This window comes from Tauraco erythrolophus, chromosome Z, assembly GCF_009769465.1.
Source record: "Tauraco erythrolophus isolate bTauEry1 chromosome Z, bTauEry1.pri, whole genome shotgun sequence".
NCBI classification, from domain to species: domain Eukaryota; kingdom Metazoa; phylum Chordata; class Aves; order Musophagiformes; family Musophagidae; genus Tauraco; species Tauraco erythrolophus.
Genome location: NC_141496.1, coordinates 44,491,474 through 44,504,785, shown reverse-complemented (window position 1 = coordinate 44,504,785; position 13,312 = coordinate 44,491,474). Strand labels below are relative to the sequence as shown.

At 38.1% G+C, this 13,312-nt stretch overlaps 1 protein-coding gene across 7 annotated transcripts in view; it reads right to left on the bottom strand.

Annotated features, from left to right (window-relative positions):
• Positions 1 to 7,426, bottom strand: part of PTBP3 (polypyrimidine tract binding protein 3) — a 28,546-nt gene extending 21,120 nt beyond the window's left edge. For 2 of the 7 annotated variants that reach the window (XM_086628729.1, XM_086628733.1), the window contains exons 1-3: positions 3,826 to 3,987; positions 2,773 to 2,919; positions 433 to 594 (exon numbers count right to left, since the gene is read on the bottom strand). In XM_086628729.1, coding sequence (XP_086484855.1) covers positions 433 to 594; positions 2,773 to 2,919; positions 3,826 to 3,846 — 330 coding nt within the window. In that variant the 5' untranslated portion in view covers positions 3,847 to 3,987. Of the gene's footprint in view, positions 1 to 432; positions 595 to 2,503; positions 2,516 to 2,772; positions 2,920 to 3,825; positions 3,996 to 7,359 lie in introns of those variants that run through there. The other 5 variants (XM_086628731.1, XM_086628732.1, XM_086628726.1 and 2 more) reach the window with 4 other exon arrangements.
• Between the last annotated feature and the right edge of the window lie 5,886 nt (positions 7,427 to 13,312).

Genomic DNA, 13,312 nt, shown 5'->3' with positions numbered 1-13,312 from the left:
AAAAGTGAATTTAAATCTCTAAAACATAATCCAAACTATAAAAGTTTCTCAGTACAAGAAGTGCTAAAATATTGGTCCACAGGTTCATAACAATCAGTATTTCACTAGCTCATCAGACAGGCATAAATTAAAAGGAACATCTCGAGTTTGTTGCTGCTTCCACAGAAACCAAGGAACTAAAAGAAATGAAAGACAACATGAAATGCTGAGTACAGAAGTTCTGTTTACTTTGATTATTTTTTTTGTGTGCAAAACTGATTCAAGGCTAGATCCCTAAATTGCAACAAATCATTTTAAAGTGACAGTTCTCATTCAAATGATTAAATGTTTAAACAATGGTACTTTAAAAAAAAAAAAAAAAAGTTAATGGATTTACAATGACAACATTGGAACAGATTTTAACTTTTTTTTACTTTTCGTAATCCTCATTACCTGATACAGCACCTCTACAGTGACAGGGTAGAAAAGGTTTTCAACAAGGATTCGAAGAACAGAACTTTGACCCGGTTGGAGCCCACCTTCATCAAAGGCACTTGTAATAGCCACGTTACCAGTCTGCATAGCATTCGCAGCTTGCAATGCAGCTCGGACTTTCTGAAATCATGACACAGCAGAGACCACAGATAACTTACACCAAATTATTCGTATCTAAACAAAGTTCTCTTACAAAGGCAATCATGTGAAATGCATTCAAAATGCAACTTTTAAAAACATGTTCTCTTTATCTGATTATTGATTCAAATCCCACGTTAACGGGTAAATCATACCTCTTCCTTCCCTTCCCCTTTTCCTGAAAGGAGTCAAACCATACTTTCACAGAATTCTGACTTTCTTTTTTAGTTAAACTGTTACTATTTTGTAATGCCATATAAACACAATTTTGCTTTGATTCAGTAAGCTTTTGTCATTCTAGACATTTTCCAGCAAATCAATATGAGACAATATTGTAATAGACAAAAAAAGTCAGTTTTCCAAAAACTATTTGTTCTGCTTTATTAGGCTTTCATTCTCTTCAGGATCTAAGTTCTGCTGGGGATAAACTTAAGCGTGCATGCCCTGCTCTTTTTTCTGAGCCAAGCTATCAACCACAAAAAACACTTTTAAATCTCTCTCCTCAAACTATTTCCCTGGAACTTTGGAACTCTCTATGCTTGTTTTTGATGGGGTCTCCTCAAAACAGTCTTCAGACTACTGTCGAGAGCACTGTGGAGACATCTTCCTTTCCAAACATAGTGTTGTGACTTGAAGTCGTGTCTCAGTAACACTATTTCCTTGGAAGATAGACTAAACACGGCACACAGTAAAGATGTTACCCAGTTTCAGAGACATGTAACCCTGCAAAATAATCTGTACTTCAGGCCTGAAGGATTAGTTTACCTTACCAGGGACCGAGGTAAGGCTGATGAGCCAGCAGTTCCCTGGATCCTCCTTGTTCTTCTTTAAGACAGGAGAAGAATTTTTTTTCTTCTAGGCCTCAGAAACCTCCTCCAACTGCCATGACCTTTCCAAGATTTTGTAAGAGTGGCCTTGCGATGACATCACCCAGCTTCCTCAGCACTCACGAGCGCATCTCATTAAGGCCACAGACTTCTGTTTATCCAGTTTGTTTAAATGTTCCCTAACGAGATTCTTCTCTAATTTCTTCATTAAGACTTTCCCACTGTTCTGAGTTGCTTGGTATTCTCAAGGGCAAGTCTTAACTCCTACGGACTGAGAAGGCATCCAGTACTTCAGCCTTTTCCATATGCTTTGTCATCAGGGCCCCTGCCCCATGCAGTAGCAGGCCCATGTATGCCCTAAATCCTCCTTCTGCTGCTGATATGCTTTGAGGAGCAATTCTTGCTGCTGTTCACATCCCTCGCCAGGCCAATTAATTCCATGTGGTGTTTGACTTTCCTTATGATATCCCTGCATGTTCAGATAATGCACTATATTACTGCTGGGTCACCTGTCCATGATTCTACCTTTTCTATGCCTCTGTAATGTTCGAGTTCAGTCAGGAGCATTTTGTTCATCCAAGCACTTCTGCCACCTTCACTTGATTTCCTGCTCATTTTTGAGCTTGAGCTCCTCTATAGTAATTTTACAGGTATTGAGAAGTCCCTGTCTGAAAGCAGTTAATGCTTAGATAACAACAGACAGAAATAACATCTATCAGAATTTGACTACTGGTGTAGTGGAAAGTCGTCTCTTTATTTAATAATGTTGTGGTTTAACCCACAACATATTTAACATATTTGTGCCATACAGCTGCTTGGTCACTTCCCCCTGGTCACTTCCCACTAGCAGGATGGGAAGAGAATCAGAAGGATAAAAGTGAGAAGACTCATGGGTTGAGATACAGGCAGTTTAACACGGAAAGCTAAAGCTGCATGTGTAAGCAAGGTAAAATAAAGAATTCCTTTACTACTTCCCATTGGCAGACTGGTGTTCAGCCTTTCCAGGAAAGCAGGGCTCCATCATAACAGTTACTTGGGAAGAAAAACACCATAATTCCAAACACCCCATGTTCCTCCTTCCCCCAGCTTTCATTGATGAGCACAATGTCATTCGATGTGGGATATCCCTTTGCTCAGCTGGGGCAGCTGTTGCAGCTGTGTCCCCCCCCCAACTTCTTGTGCACTCACACTGGCAGGGCAGCCTGAGAAGCAGATAAGTCCTTGATGTTACTTAAGTGTCACAAGCTACTATGAAGAAAATTAACTCTGTCCTAGACAAAATCAGTACACAACCCAAGTGCAATTCTATCCTGTTAAATGGGAATATACTCACCGCCTGATTAGGTACGTGGTCAGTCTTAAGTTCTCTGTGATTGGAATACTGAATATAAACAGGATGGCTGCGGAGGTGAGCTGCAGCAGGTGTATAGTGCTTGACCATATTAATAGCAGCTTCTTCAGAAGCCATTTCCAAGAATGCCTGCAAACAATACACAGCAGTTTTCAGTGTTGTTTTGTTTACAGGAGAGAATAAAGCTTCAAAGCACCATTTATTCCCAATTCCACTCTCACTAGACAAAGGTCATATGAAAGTATAGTACTGATTTGCTCAGCATTAAAATGCATTTGTGTGTGCATATTTATGGGGATATTTCATTTAATTTGTGAGTTTTCTTAAAAGATTTTACCTTGTAATTACAACAAATCATTTAAGAAGAGGTGGAATAAGTATGACGTACAGGAAGCAATGCTACTAAAAATACCACACTGTTAATGAACTTATTAGATTCCTGAACCCACACACTATTACCTAGGTAGCAGATACACACACTGATAGAAAAAGTAGGAACAGGACACTAAAGATCAATCAGTTTGTGCATTATATTAACCCAGCTCAGTGGTCTAGATGATTTTTGAATGAATGTCTATTATTTTTAGGACTTCAGTGTTTATTTGTGATGTGAACTACCCAGTCACATCTAAAAGGATAAAAAAAAAAAAAAAAACCTAAGCAATTTATTTCACATTTAAAAAATTAATATGCATGCTAATTATTTAATCAGGCAGGTTATTTCAAGATATATGTCAATATCAATAGTGACAATGTAGTTACTCTTCATCCATATATTCTTACATAAGGTGGATATAATGTTTAGCAATATTATTAACAACTTACTAGACCATTTTTTAATCCAAAAGCATATTAAAAACTTAAAGTAAATATCAAGACATCCTTTTGCATTTGAAAATATTAAAATCTGGAGCTATCAATGAAATATTTAGACATTGTAGTGATCATTTCAGCCAAATGCAATACCAAAAGGTTCCTAACATGAACCACATCTTCAGTCTTGCTCTTATAATTAAAATATTGAAAATGACATACCTGACTTTTTCCTTTTAGCATCAAGAGGTTGCTTACTTTCCCAAAAGGGATGCCTAATGAAATGACTTCTGCTTCAGTAACACCACTTGGAATTTGACGAAGATGAAGGACACGTGAAGGGGAGCATTGTGATCTGTCTCTCTTAAATTTCTTCTTGTCATGCCCATTATCTAAAATATTTTAGGGAAAGGGATGGATAAGCAAACAAGACAAACTCGTTGCACAGTACAGATATCAAAAGCTAAAAGAGATTAACTGTTGTCTCAGCACTGACATTGACTTATGTATAGCTCTCTGAACTCTAAAAAGGGACAATTCACATATAACAAAACAACAGTTTAAGAAGACCCTTCAGCTGTTCCAAATCTCCACTGTAAAGGGAAGTGTGTGGTGTATTTGTTTTGCTTAGGTTTGGGTTTTTTTGTTTTGGGTTTTTGTGGGGTTTTTTTGTTTGTTTGTTTGTTGGTGGTGGGTTGGGTTTTTTTAAGTCTTATAGGCAGAGAGGCCAATAACTTCTTCATAAATGCTCATGTAACATATTTACAAAATGTTAATTACACAGAAGAGGGGCAAGTTGCAATTGAGACATAATACATTCATTTTTTTATTAACTTATCTTCCTGTATTGCATATTTCTTAATTAGATTTAATTGCTATCTCAAATATTTTTTTAAAGTTTATTAAAGAAAGCCTGCCGTCCCACGATTGTAAGTTTTTAAAAGTCTTTGAAAAGGATAGACAACAGTGAGCCATGAAACTCATACAGATTCTAAAGTCTTCCACTTTGGAAAACTGCTTTTTCTTTTATTTTTAACAAATGCCTATATGGATCTTGTGACAGGTAAGTGACCAATGGTTATACTTCAAGGAGATGATTCAGAGTCCTTAAGAGTACTTTTTAGCAGAACACCACCTCTAGAACAGGCATATTGTTCTAGAAGCTATAACAATCGAGTAATAATTTAAAGCACTAAAAATGAAATTCAATAGCAAAACTACAGATCCCAGTAAGAGATTCTCCTAAAGCAAGCTACGAAATCTTATGAGACTTGATGAAAAAAAAATGCTGAACTGAGAGGAAAGGCAACATATTTGATGGAAATTGTATTGAAGTCAAACTGCCTAACACTTAAGTTAAGGGAAAAAACAGCACTGATTTTTAATTTCGTACTACAAACAGCTTCACTCCAGCAAGAGAGAGAGCCTTAACACCTCATGTGCTGCATTTAGCCTTCCAAGGAGAATCACAAAAAAATTGGAAAAAACATCTGTATGATCTCAGTAAGTAATTTCAGCTTTTGCTGTAGGTTTTGAGTACAGTCTAAGGCTGAAAAGCGGTTCACACAAGTCATTCTGTATAGAGATCTTTACAGAGGGATTTTTACTAGTGAAAGTCTGTAAAACTCCCAGTTAGATGATCTAAGCCCAAACCATGGCACACTCATAAGCCAAGTTAACTAATTCCCCCACCTGCAAAACAGAAAAGTCAGTTATGCATTGATTTTTTTTCCATCAAGAAATTTTAAACATGCTCCATGTGCATTCTGAAAAATGAGAAACATGTGGCACACTTGTTGTGGATGAGACTTTAAGACAAAGAGAACATGTTAAATGCATACCCATATCAAGCCACAACAGGATACATTATTATTAAAACCTAAGAAGCCATCCTATTTTGTTAAATCTACTTTTCAGGTTCAAAATGGATAAGATGTCTTTGACTTTAGTAAGTCAAGGACTGCTTGATTAAAGAAAGCAGGAAATGAAGCCTAACAGAAATTTTGTCTTTAGTTTAAAATGAGAGACTCTTGCAGAAGAAATACCTTCTGGATTCTGGCTCATTATCAGAGGTGATGAGTTGGAGCTAAGTGACAAGCACAGCATTTTCTCTTTACATCTTCACTGAGTATTACAGGAGTTTTCAGGTCAGGCATTCAGTGAAAAAGAACAGTGCTTACCAGAACAGTTTCAGCCTATGTACGTACAGCATGTGTCCTCTATTTCACTATCTACCCATTAGCAAGCACATGTTAGCTCTAGTTGATGTGGTTTCCAAACAGTGACTAGCACCTGATCTAATGCTATAAAAGTGTGTCTTTTCCTCTTGTAATTATATTAAGTTTTATGGAACTTTAGCTAAGTCACTAAATCAGCAATGAAAGCTAGCACTCATTCCATCTCAACCACAGACCTCAGCCTTTTTTAAACTGTACTCCTTTCTCCAGTTCTTGTTCGATACTAATTTTGATTCAGAGGGATAATCATGTGCTTTGTCTGGCATCTGAATTTCAAAATTGATTCAAAAATTCTTTAAAGCATGCCCAAGGTGATCACCTCTTCCAAATTCTACACTCCATTGGGTGAAAGCAAATAATGTTTTCAGATAGATAAAGATAAGTGAAGTCTTATGAACAAAGTGTAATTTGGGATCTGATGCTAAAAAGAGAAGTTCATTACAATCATGATTCATGGCTGGTACAAATACATTTCTGAAGTGAGTAGCCTCAGATCAAGAAACCAAAACTGACTCAAGTATGTGACCCACCAAATGAAAAAAACACTGCAGGTGAAGCAGCTGTATTATGTAAAGAGATGCATCTCAGTAGAGATTATATAAACCCAAAATTAATTATAGACTTGTCAAAAAGAATTAGAGGGTTTTTTATTAGGAGACAAACTAATCTATCTTATTTTAAAGTTTAAAATAGTTTAGATACTCTAGATGTTGTTATAAAGAATCAGTAGTTGCACCAGTAATTAATAAGTCACTGGAACTCAATACAAATTTCTATTCCTTGCCAGCTGATTTCTTCTCACAAAAATACCATCTCCACATGTTGGAAATACATTTTGGCTATTAAATTACTGAGTTATAAGCTAATGTTGTTTCAAGCCAAGCAGAAGCCTCTGTATGTCACACCGAATTGATGAGCAGAAGTATGAACAATCTGACATGTGCAAGTCGAAGAAATCAAAAAGAAGAGTCTTGAAGTTCACTCCTCAGGCTTGTCCTTCCCCTTATTCTCTACCGGAAATACAGCAAGTAAGTCTTAGACATGTATCAAGTGGTCATCTGCTCTATCCCTTGCTCCATTATAAAATCAATGATTTGGAAACCAATGCTGACAGGCAATTTTTCTGTCTCATGAGTCAGTTGACTTACTTTAAAGTTAACTTATGCAGCCAAGAGCCATTAATAATTCAATCTCACGTAAGCTGAAAATACCTCTAAAGGAGGCAGTTCCAGCTTTCTCTCACTTTCAACTACAGGGAACCAAACACACTTACTGCACCTTTTTCAATACATGGAGTGGGGCAGAGCATAAAGTCCTTTGGATGGCAGCCCTAGTTTAACATGTTTGAAGAAACAAGTGGCTGTGGCTTCACACTGAGCCGTCATGTTGCTTAAGTAGACCTAGTTTCCTTTCTGTGCCATCTGTCTATCCAACTTCCCATGGCCTCACCAAAAAAACGTTCTGATGAAGAACAATCTGTGCAGATATATAGTGAACCAGATCAAAGTCTTTTTTTTACGTATACCTGTAGCTGGAGGAGAATCACCCATGGTCAAAGGCCTGTTACTGACACCAGAAGAAAGAAGCTTCTCAGGTCCACACTAAAAAATAGAAGACAGTATTACTAGCAAAAGCTGTTATAGAGAAAGAGCTTGATATCAAAGTGCAACGACTCCTGTAATTTATTCTTCCCAAGAACACCTTCTTTCTATATACATTATCCACTATTCCTGTGAACTTATTTTTCAGGGAAAAAAAAAAAAAAAAGAGCCAACCACACAACTTTTCCTTCTGTCTCAAGATGTTAGCAAGTTCAGCAGTGTACACTTCTTACTTCTCTTATCATTTATCCCACCACAGTTTACAAACGCTTATAAAAAGAAATGAGCTAGCTGCAGACTCTAGGTCTGCAATACAGCATTGCTTTCAGATAAGAGTGAACACACAGTCACACAGGTAAGGTCTGCATTTGTGACTGGACACAGCGGACCTTGAGCAAAACTAAGTCAAGATGTACTTAAATATACCTATGGCACTTTCAAATAATCTCATCCTTGTCCTAAGAATTTGATGATGGATCATATGTATTTAGAAAAAACACTGAAAATCAAAGTGTATGCTTTAACAACACTGACAATCTGAGGCTTTAACTGCTGACAGAGAAGAGTTTGAGCACTATAAGTTCTTCATTCAAAAATCAGCACCCAGCTGCCAGTTAAGTCTTACTCTTTAAGACCGCTCTAGTATGCCAGCCAAGCATCAGCATCAAAATGCCAACAAGAAACAAGGTACCACAACACCTCTGAAAGGCAGTTAAGGTTCCTGAAACTTTCACCACACTTTTCCATAAAAGCATTTTACGAAGAAGTTGAGACCAAGTGAGTAGTTCTACAAATGTAGTAAGCTTATCCAAACAGATCCTCACCACTGTGGTGGAAGGAGAGGTTCCCATTGCTCTTGCCTCAGTATTCCCACCTGCTTATGGTCACGAACTGTTTATCCTGCACCCACTCTGATGCCCAAGGGATTTTCCATGAGATGACTCAATCCTCCAACCCTCCAGCACTCTATGCTGTGTAAAGTTAGTTAGTTTATCAGCTGCAAGAGGGGTTGAAAAGTGCCAGGATGCAGTGTGAAGAAAGGGGAAGGGATACTTGAAGAGGATATAGGACTAAAAACATCCTTTTGGCAGCAGCAAGCCATCATTCTGGCTGGAAGTACTGCCAGAGGACTGATTTATAAGCTGTCTGTGCTTAAAGGAGCAGTTTGGTTCTCTTCATCTTTGCCATTAACAATGTGTTCCTGCTGCTTCCCCAGTGTTGGGAAGGTCATTCACAACAGAAGGCTGTGACCAGGTTAGGACACTGAAAAACTTGTTCAGCCAAATTTAGTGCTCAAGAAGCAGCACAGGTGTTAGTATGAGGCAGAGGAAAACATGTTCATTCCTCTCTGGCAGCAGTACGAATTTATTATTGTTAATCATGAAACTGCATCTTAGTGTATTTAAATGTGACATGTAATTGTTGAAAACACTCTAAGAAATCATTTTTACATTAACAGAAATAAAAAATACAAACCCCATATTTTAAATAAATTCTCATTCTAATGGTTTTCAGTTGCCACCAATTAAATCCATTTACAATAAAACACAGGCTAATGTAAAGAGCAGCCTGTTCAGCTGAGTGAGAGTACACCATACAACATATAGTCCAAGTTATGTTTCTTTGAATGATCACATTTTAAATTAATCTCACTAAAGTTTGTCAACGATATAGTTATTAGATGTCTGATACTTATCACATTCTATTTGGATGGATACTGCAATGTAATTAACATCCAAAACCAGTATTAATTTTTAGTTATTAGAAGCACCTTGAGTATGCCAGCATCCAGGTATTGAACATCTAAAGAGCATATTTTGATTGTAAAATGCATATCCTGCTAATTAAACAAAAGCAGCAATATGAGCAGCTAGCTAGTAAGTGTTAGAAAGGATTAAAGATGGTCTTTTATTAAACCTTTCTTTTATTTACAAGACAGCAGGAAAAAAAAACCCACAGTAGTGCTGTAACTCCAGCTGTGGGGGCTTTTAGCTTGTTTGTTAACACAGCATTTATTCAACAGCAGAAATCTCTGCAGTTTTCAAGAAGGCTGTGAAAAAACTTGGTGTTTTAGCATGTCAGACAGGTGCCTTTTTTGAGCAACTTCTAGCTATTTCGTGGTTTCATTATAAAGCCTGGCCCTAAATTCATCTATTATTATTTTGACAGATAAGTTAATTTCAAGGATTTAACATGTATTGTCACAGTTTCATATTTAATCTTCTGTGCACTGATACTAAAAAAAAACAGACTTACTCAGAAAAAAAAAATTTCTGACTCCTTCCATTTTTATAAGCTGTCTTAGTTGACTCAAGTCAGGATTCAAATACGCATCTTAGTGCAGAAACCAAAATTTACTATTTTGACAAGCTATTTACTAAGAGTTTATGCAAAAGTTAGGAAAATGCACAATGACAAGATTTTTACAAATTCATATAAGCTGTCTAGGTATTAGTCTACAAATGTGAAAAATCTGTAAATTATGCACTATTAGACACACATATTTCATGGAATTTATAATTTACAAGAAAAATTGTTTGGCTTCAACTTAAATTTCACTGCCTGCAAAAATGACTTACAGCATTAGATTCCTTGTAGGTTTGGCAAATGAAAATGCAACTGATAAATTTGATACTGATTTCTGGGCAAAATTCTTAGAAGATACTACAAAAAATATTAACTTAATATGAGGATTTACAACAGAACACCATGATGAGCAGATAGATCTTAAAAACAAATTGCAAAGACCATAATTTACTATCACAGGTAATACAGAAAGTCTACAAATCAACAATAATCTGAAAGGTAATTCAGCTTTCTCAGAAAAAGTTCTGGCATATTCCAAAAGAAAACGTATGTAACCTTCTGTCACGGTTTAGCCTGGCCAGTTACTAAACACCGCACAGCTGCTCACTCACTCTCCCCCACCTCCAAGGGAACAGGAAAGAGAATTAAAGGGAAAAAGGGAAGGAGACTCATGCGTTGAGATAAATACAATTTAATAATATAAAAGTAATATTAATGTTATATGAATATATATATGTGCAATGATACTAATATATACAAACAAGGGATGCACAGTGTAATTGCTCACCACTCAGTGATCAAGGCCTGTCCTGTCCCGGCTAATGATCCCAAAACAAGTAAGCCAAGCCACAACACCGCAATCCTGGACGAGTGAGAGGCCCAAAAAGAGAGAGAGAGAGAGAGAGCGAGAGAGAGAGCACTCCGAGAGTCTGAGAGGGAGAGCCCCGGAAGAGCAAAGGCCCCTCATTCCAGTCAACCCTTGTCTATATACTGGGCACAACATGGCATGATATGGAATATTCCATTGGCCAATTTAGCCTTCAATCCTAAATCTAAATTCAAATCACAATGGGAGTCCCAGCTATTTTCCCCCCAGCCTGCCATGCACCTGCACACTGGCAAAAACACGGCAACTGAAAAGTCCTTGAGACCTCAGTGCCAACTATAAACATGAGTGCATTATCAGCATTCTTCTCATAACAAGTCCCAGACTAAAACCAAAACACGGAGCTCTTCCAGCTGCTAAAAAGAAGAGCTAAATCTGTCCCAGCCAAAACCAGGACACCTTCTCAAGAAGTATTCATCCTTTCTAGGCCAGCTCATCACCACTATTTTATCCACTAATAATATTCCTTGTGGAATTGTGCTGTAACCAACAAAGCAATTCTAGGTTAAAAAGACACACACGCACACACACACACAGAGAAACACAATTCAGATGTCTGCAGCGATCTGTATGACAAGTCTGTGTAGAACTGCCCTGTATCCATACAGCCAAAGCTGTAGCTCACTGCAGCACAAAACAAACTGCTCCAGGACAGGGGACTAAACCAGCTTCAACAGAGGAAAAACAATACCACAAAACTACAATGTTCTGTCATGACACGTGCCTGTACCTACACTGATACATCATTCAATCACAATTTCCTAAGACAGCTCCCTCAATTTTGCCTTTCCACTGACAACTATTAACCTGGTAATATAGCAGCCAAAATAGAAAGAAAGCTCTTTTAAACTCCAAGTTCATCACCTAGTCAACTGTTTTAGTTGGTCTAATAAAAGACTGGCAGTGCTTTGAGCCTCTTACAATAAAGGGAATCATCATCATTATAAATGTACAACTGTCTTCATATCTTTAATTTGATATAAGGAGGATTTTTAAATGAACACACTTTTAACTGTGTTTATGCTAAAAAAAAACCACAACAAAACATTAAATTGAGAATTGGCCTGCCACAGTCATGCTAAGTCTAGAGCCCCTATTACAAAATTGGTTTCTTATAATCACAAGGTTTTGATTATACTTTTTGTTATTATTTGAATGGTATACTGAAACGCTACTCCCATTTATAGCTTTTGATATCAACACTAAGTTACATACTTACTCATACAATTACAGCATATTTATTTATTGTAACATGCCTCCTGGAAGGATGTGGTGTAAAAGAACTGCTAGGAACTCGCACTGTTTCTGCAGGTGGATGACCAAGCTATTTCTAAAGTACCAGAACACTATAAAGATGCTTTTCAGCATCTCATCATTTATCCAGAAGTATAACTGATAAGCCTTCTCAGTCATTAATTGAAGGCAAAACCAAATCCAATTCAAAAATATTCTAGAAGAATGCAAAGATACATTCACACCATGACAGTTCTCCTACAAGTTGAAGTACAGCATGCATATGTTGGGGATATTCTGGATTATTAAAGGAGATTACATTTACTTCATCAGTGTCTTCCTACCCCTATTCACACAGAATCCACAAAGAAATGACAGAATTCAAGTTCGCAAAGCCTTCCCCCCCATACATCCCCCCGCCTCCCCCCAGTCTCCTTCTTTCCCAGATGGACCTGAAAGATATATTTTTGAATACTTTGTAACATGAAGCATTTAATGTGCTGACACAGATCTACTACAGACCGCTCTGGTTAAAGGGTTGGCAAGGTCCCGAGTGCTGAAAAAGTCTGCACAACAAGTTAATGTGGCCCCGGAAGTGTGTTACAAAATTCTTGCTGAATCTTTCTACAGACGCTACAGAGTCCTACCATGCTCCCAGTCTCTCTATGTATGTAAGTTTTGGGTTGGCTACTTGTTAGTTATTCACTGTTTAAGTCCAGCTCAGAAACAGTCAGAGCGGCCAAATCCTGCCTACAAAGCCACCTTGACATCTTCCCTTGCCTGCAGTTTGCCTACACTTGACAAGCACTTCTTTCGGCAGGGATGTCAGGTTACGCTGCCCTGATGCCATCACTACTGCTTCAGTTTTCACAGCACAACTGCCCAGGAGGAGACAGTTACTCAGCCCGAGTGAGTTGCTTGTGCCAGTTCACAGCGAGGCCCCACAGGCCAAGGTGAGGAGGCAGGCAGGACCAGAAATCACAGCTGCCTAACCTTTTGCTGAGAAGCTCTTCTTCAAGCACAAAGCCGCACGCACACAAAGCAGCACCATAGTTCTGTTCGAGTGTCAGAAGGACTGTACTGACTACGTGATGAATATTGCTTCATTCAGAACTGCAGGAAATGGAAGTAAGTGGAACTGTGTGACAAAAGGACAGCTACCAGGCCAGGGCTGGAACACACTCCTCTATGTCTTTACTCATCTCATCATTGCCCAGAGAAGTTGTGGATGCCCCATCCCTGGAAGTGTTCAAGGCCAGGTTGGATGAGGCTTTGGGCAACCTGGTGTAGTGGAGGATTTCCCTGCCCATGGCAGGGGCGTTGGAACTAGATGATCTTTGAGGTCCCTTCCAACCCGAACCATTCTATGATTCTATGATTCCAACCACATTAATGATCTCCTAACACGTTAAGGCTGCTTTTCTTACACTGTAAGTCTTCCCATC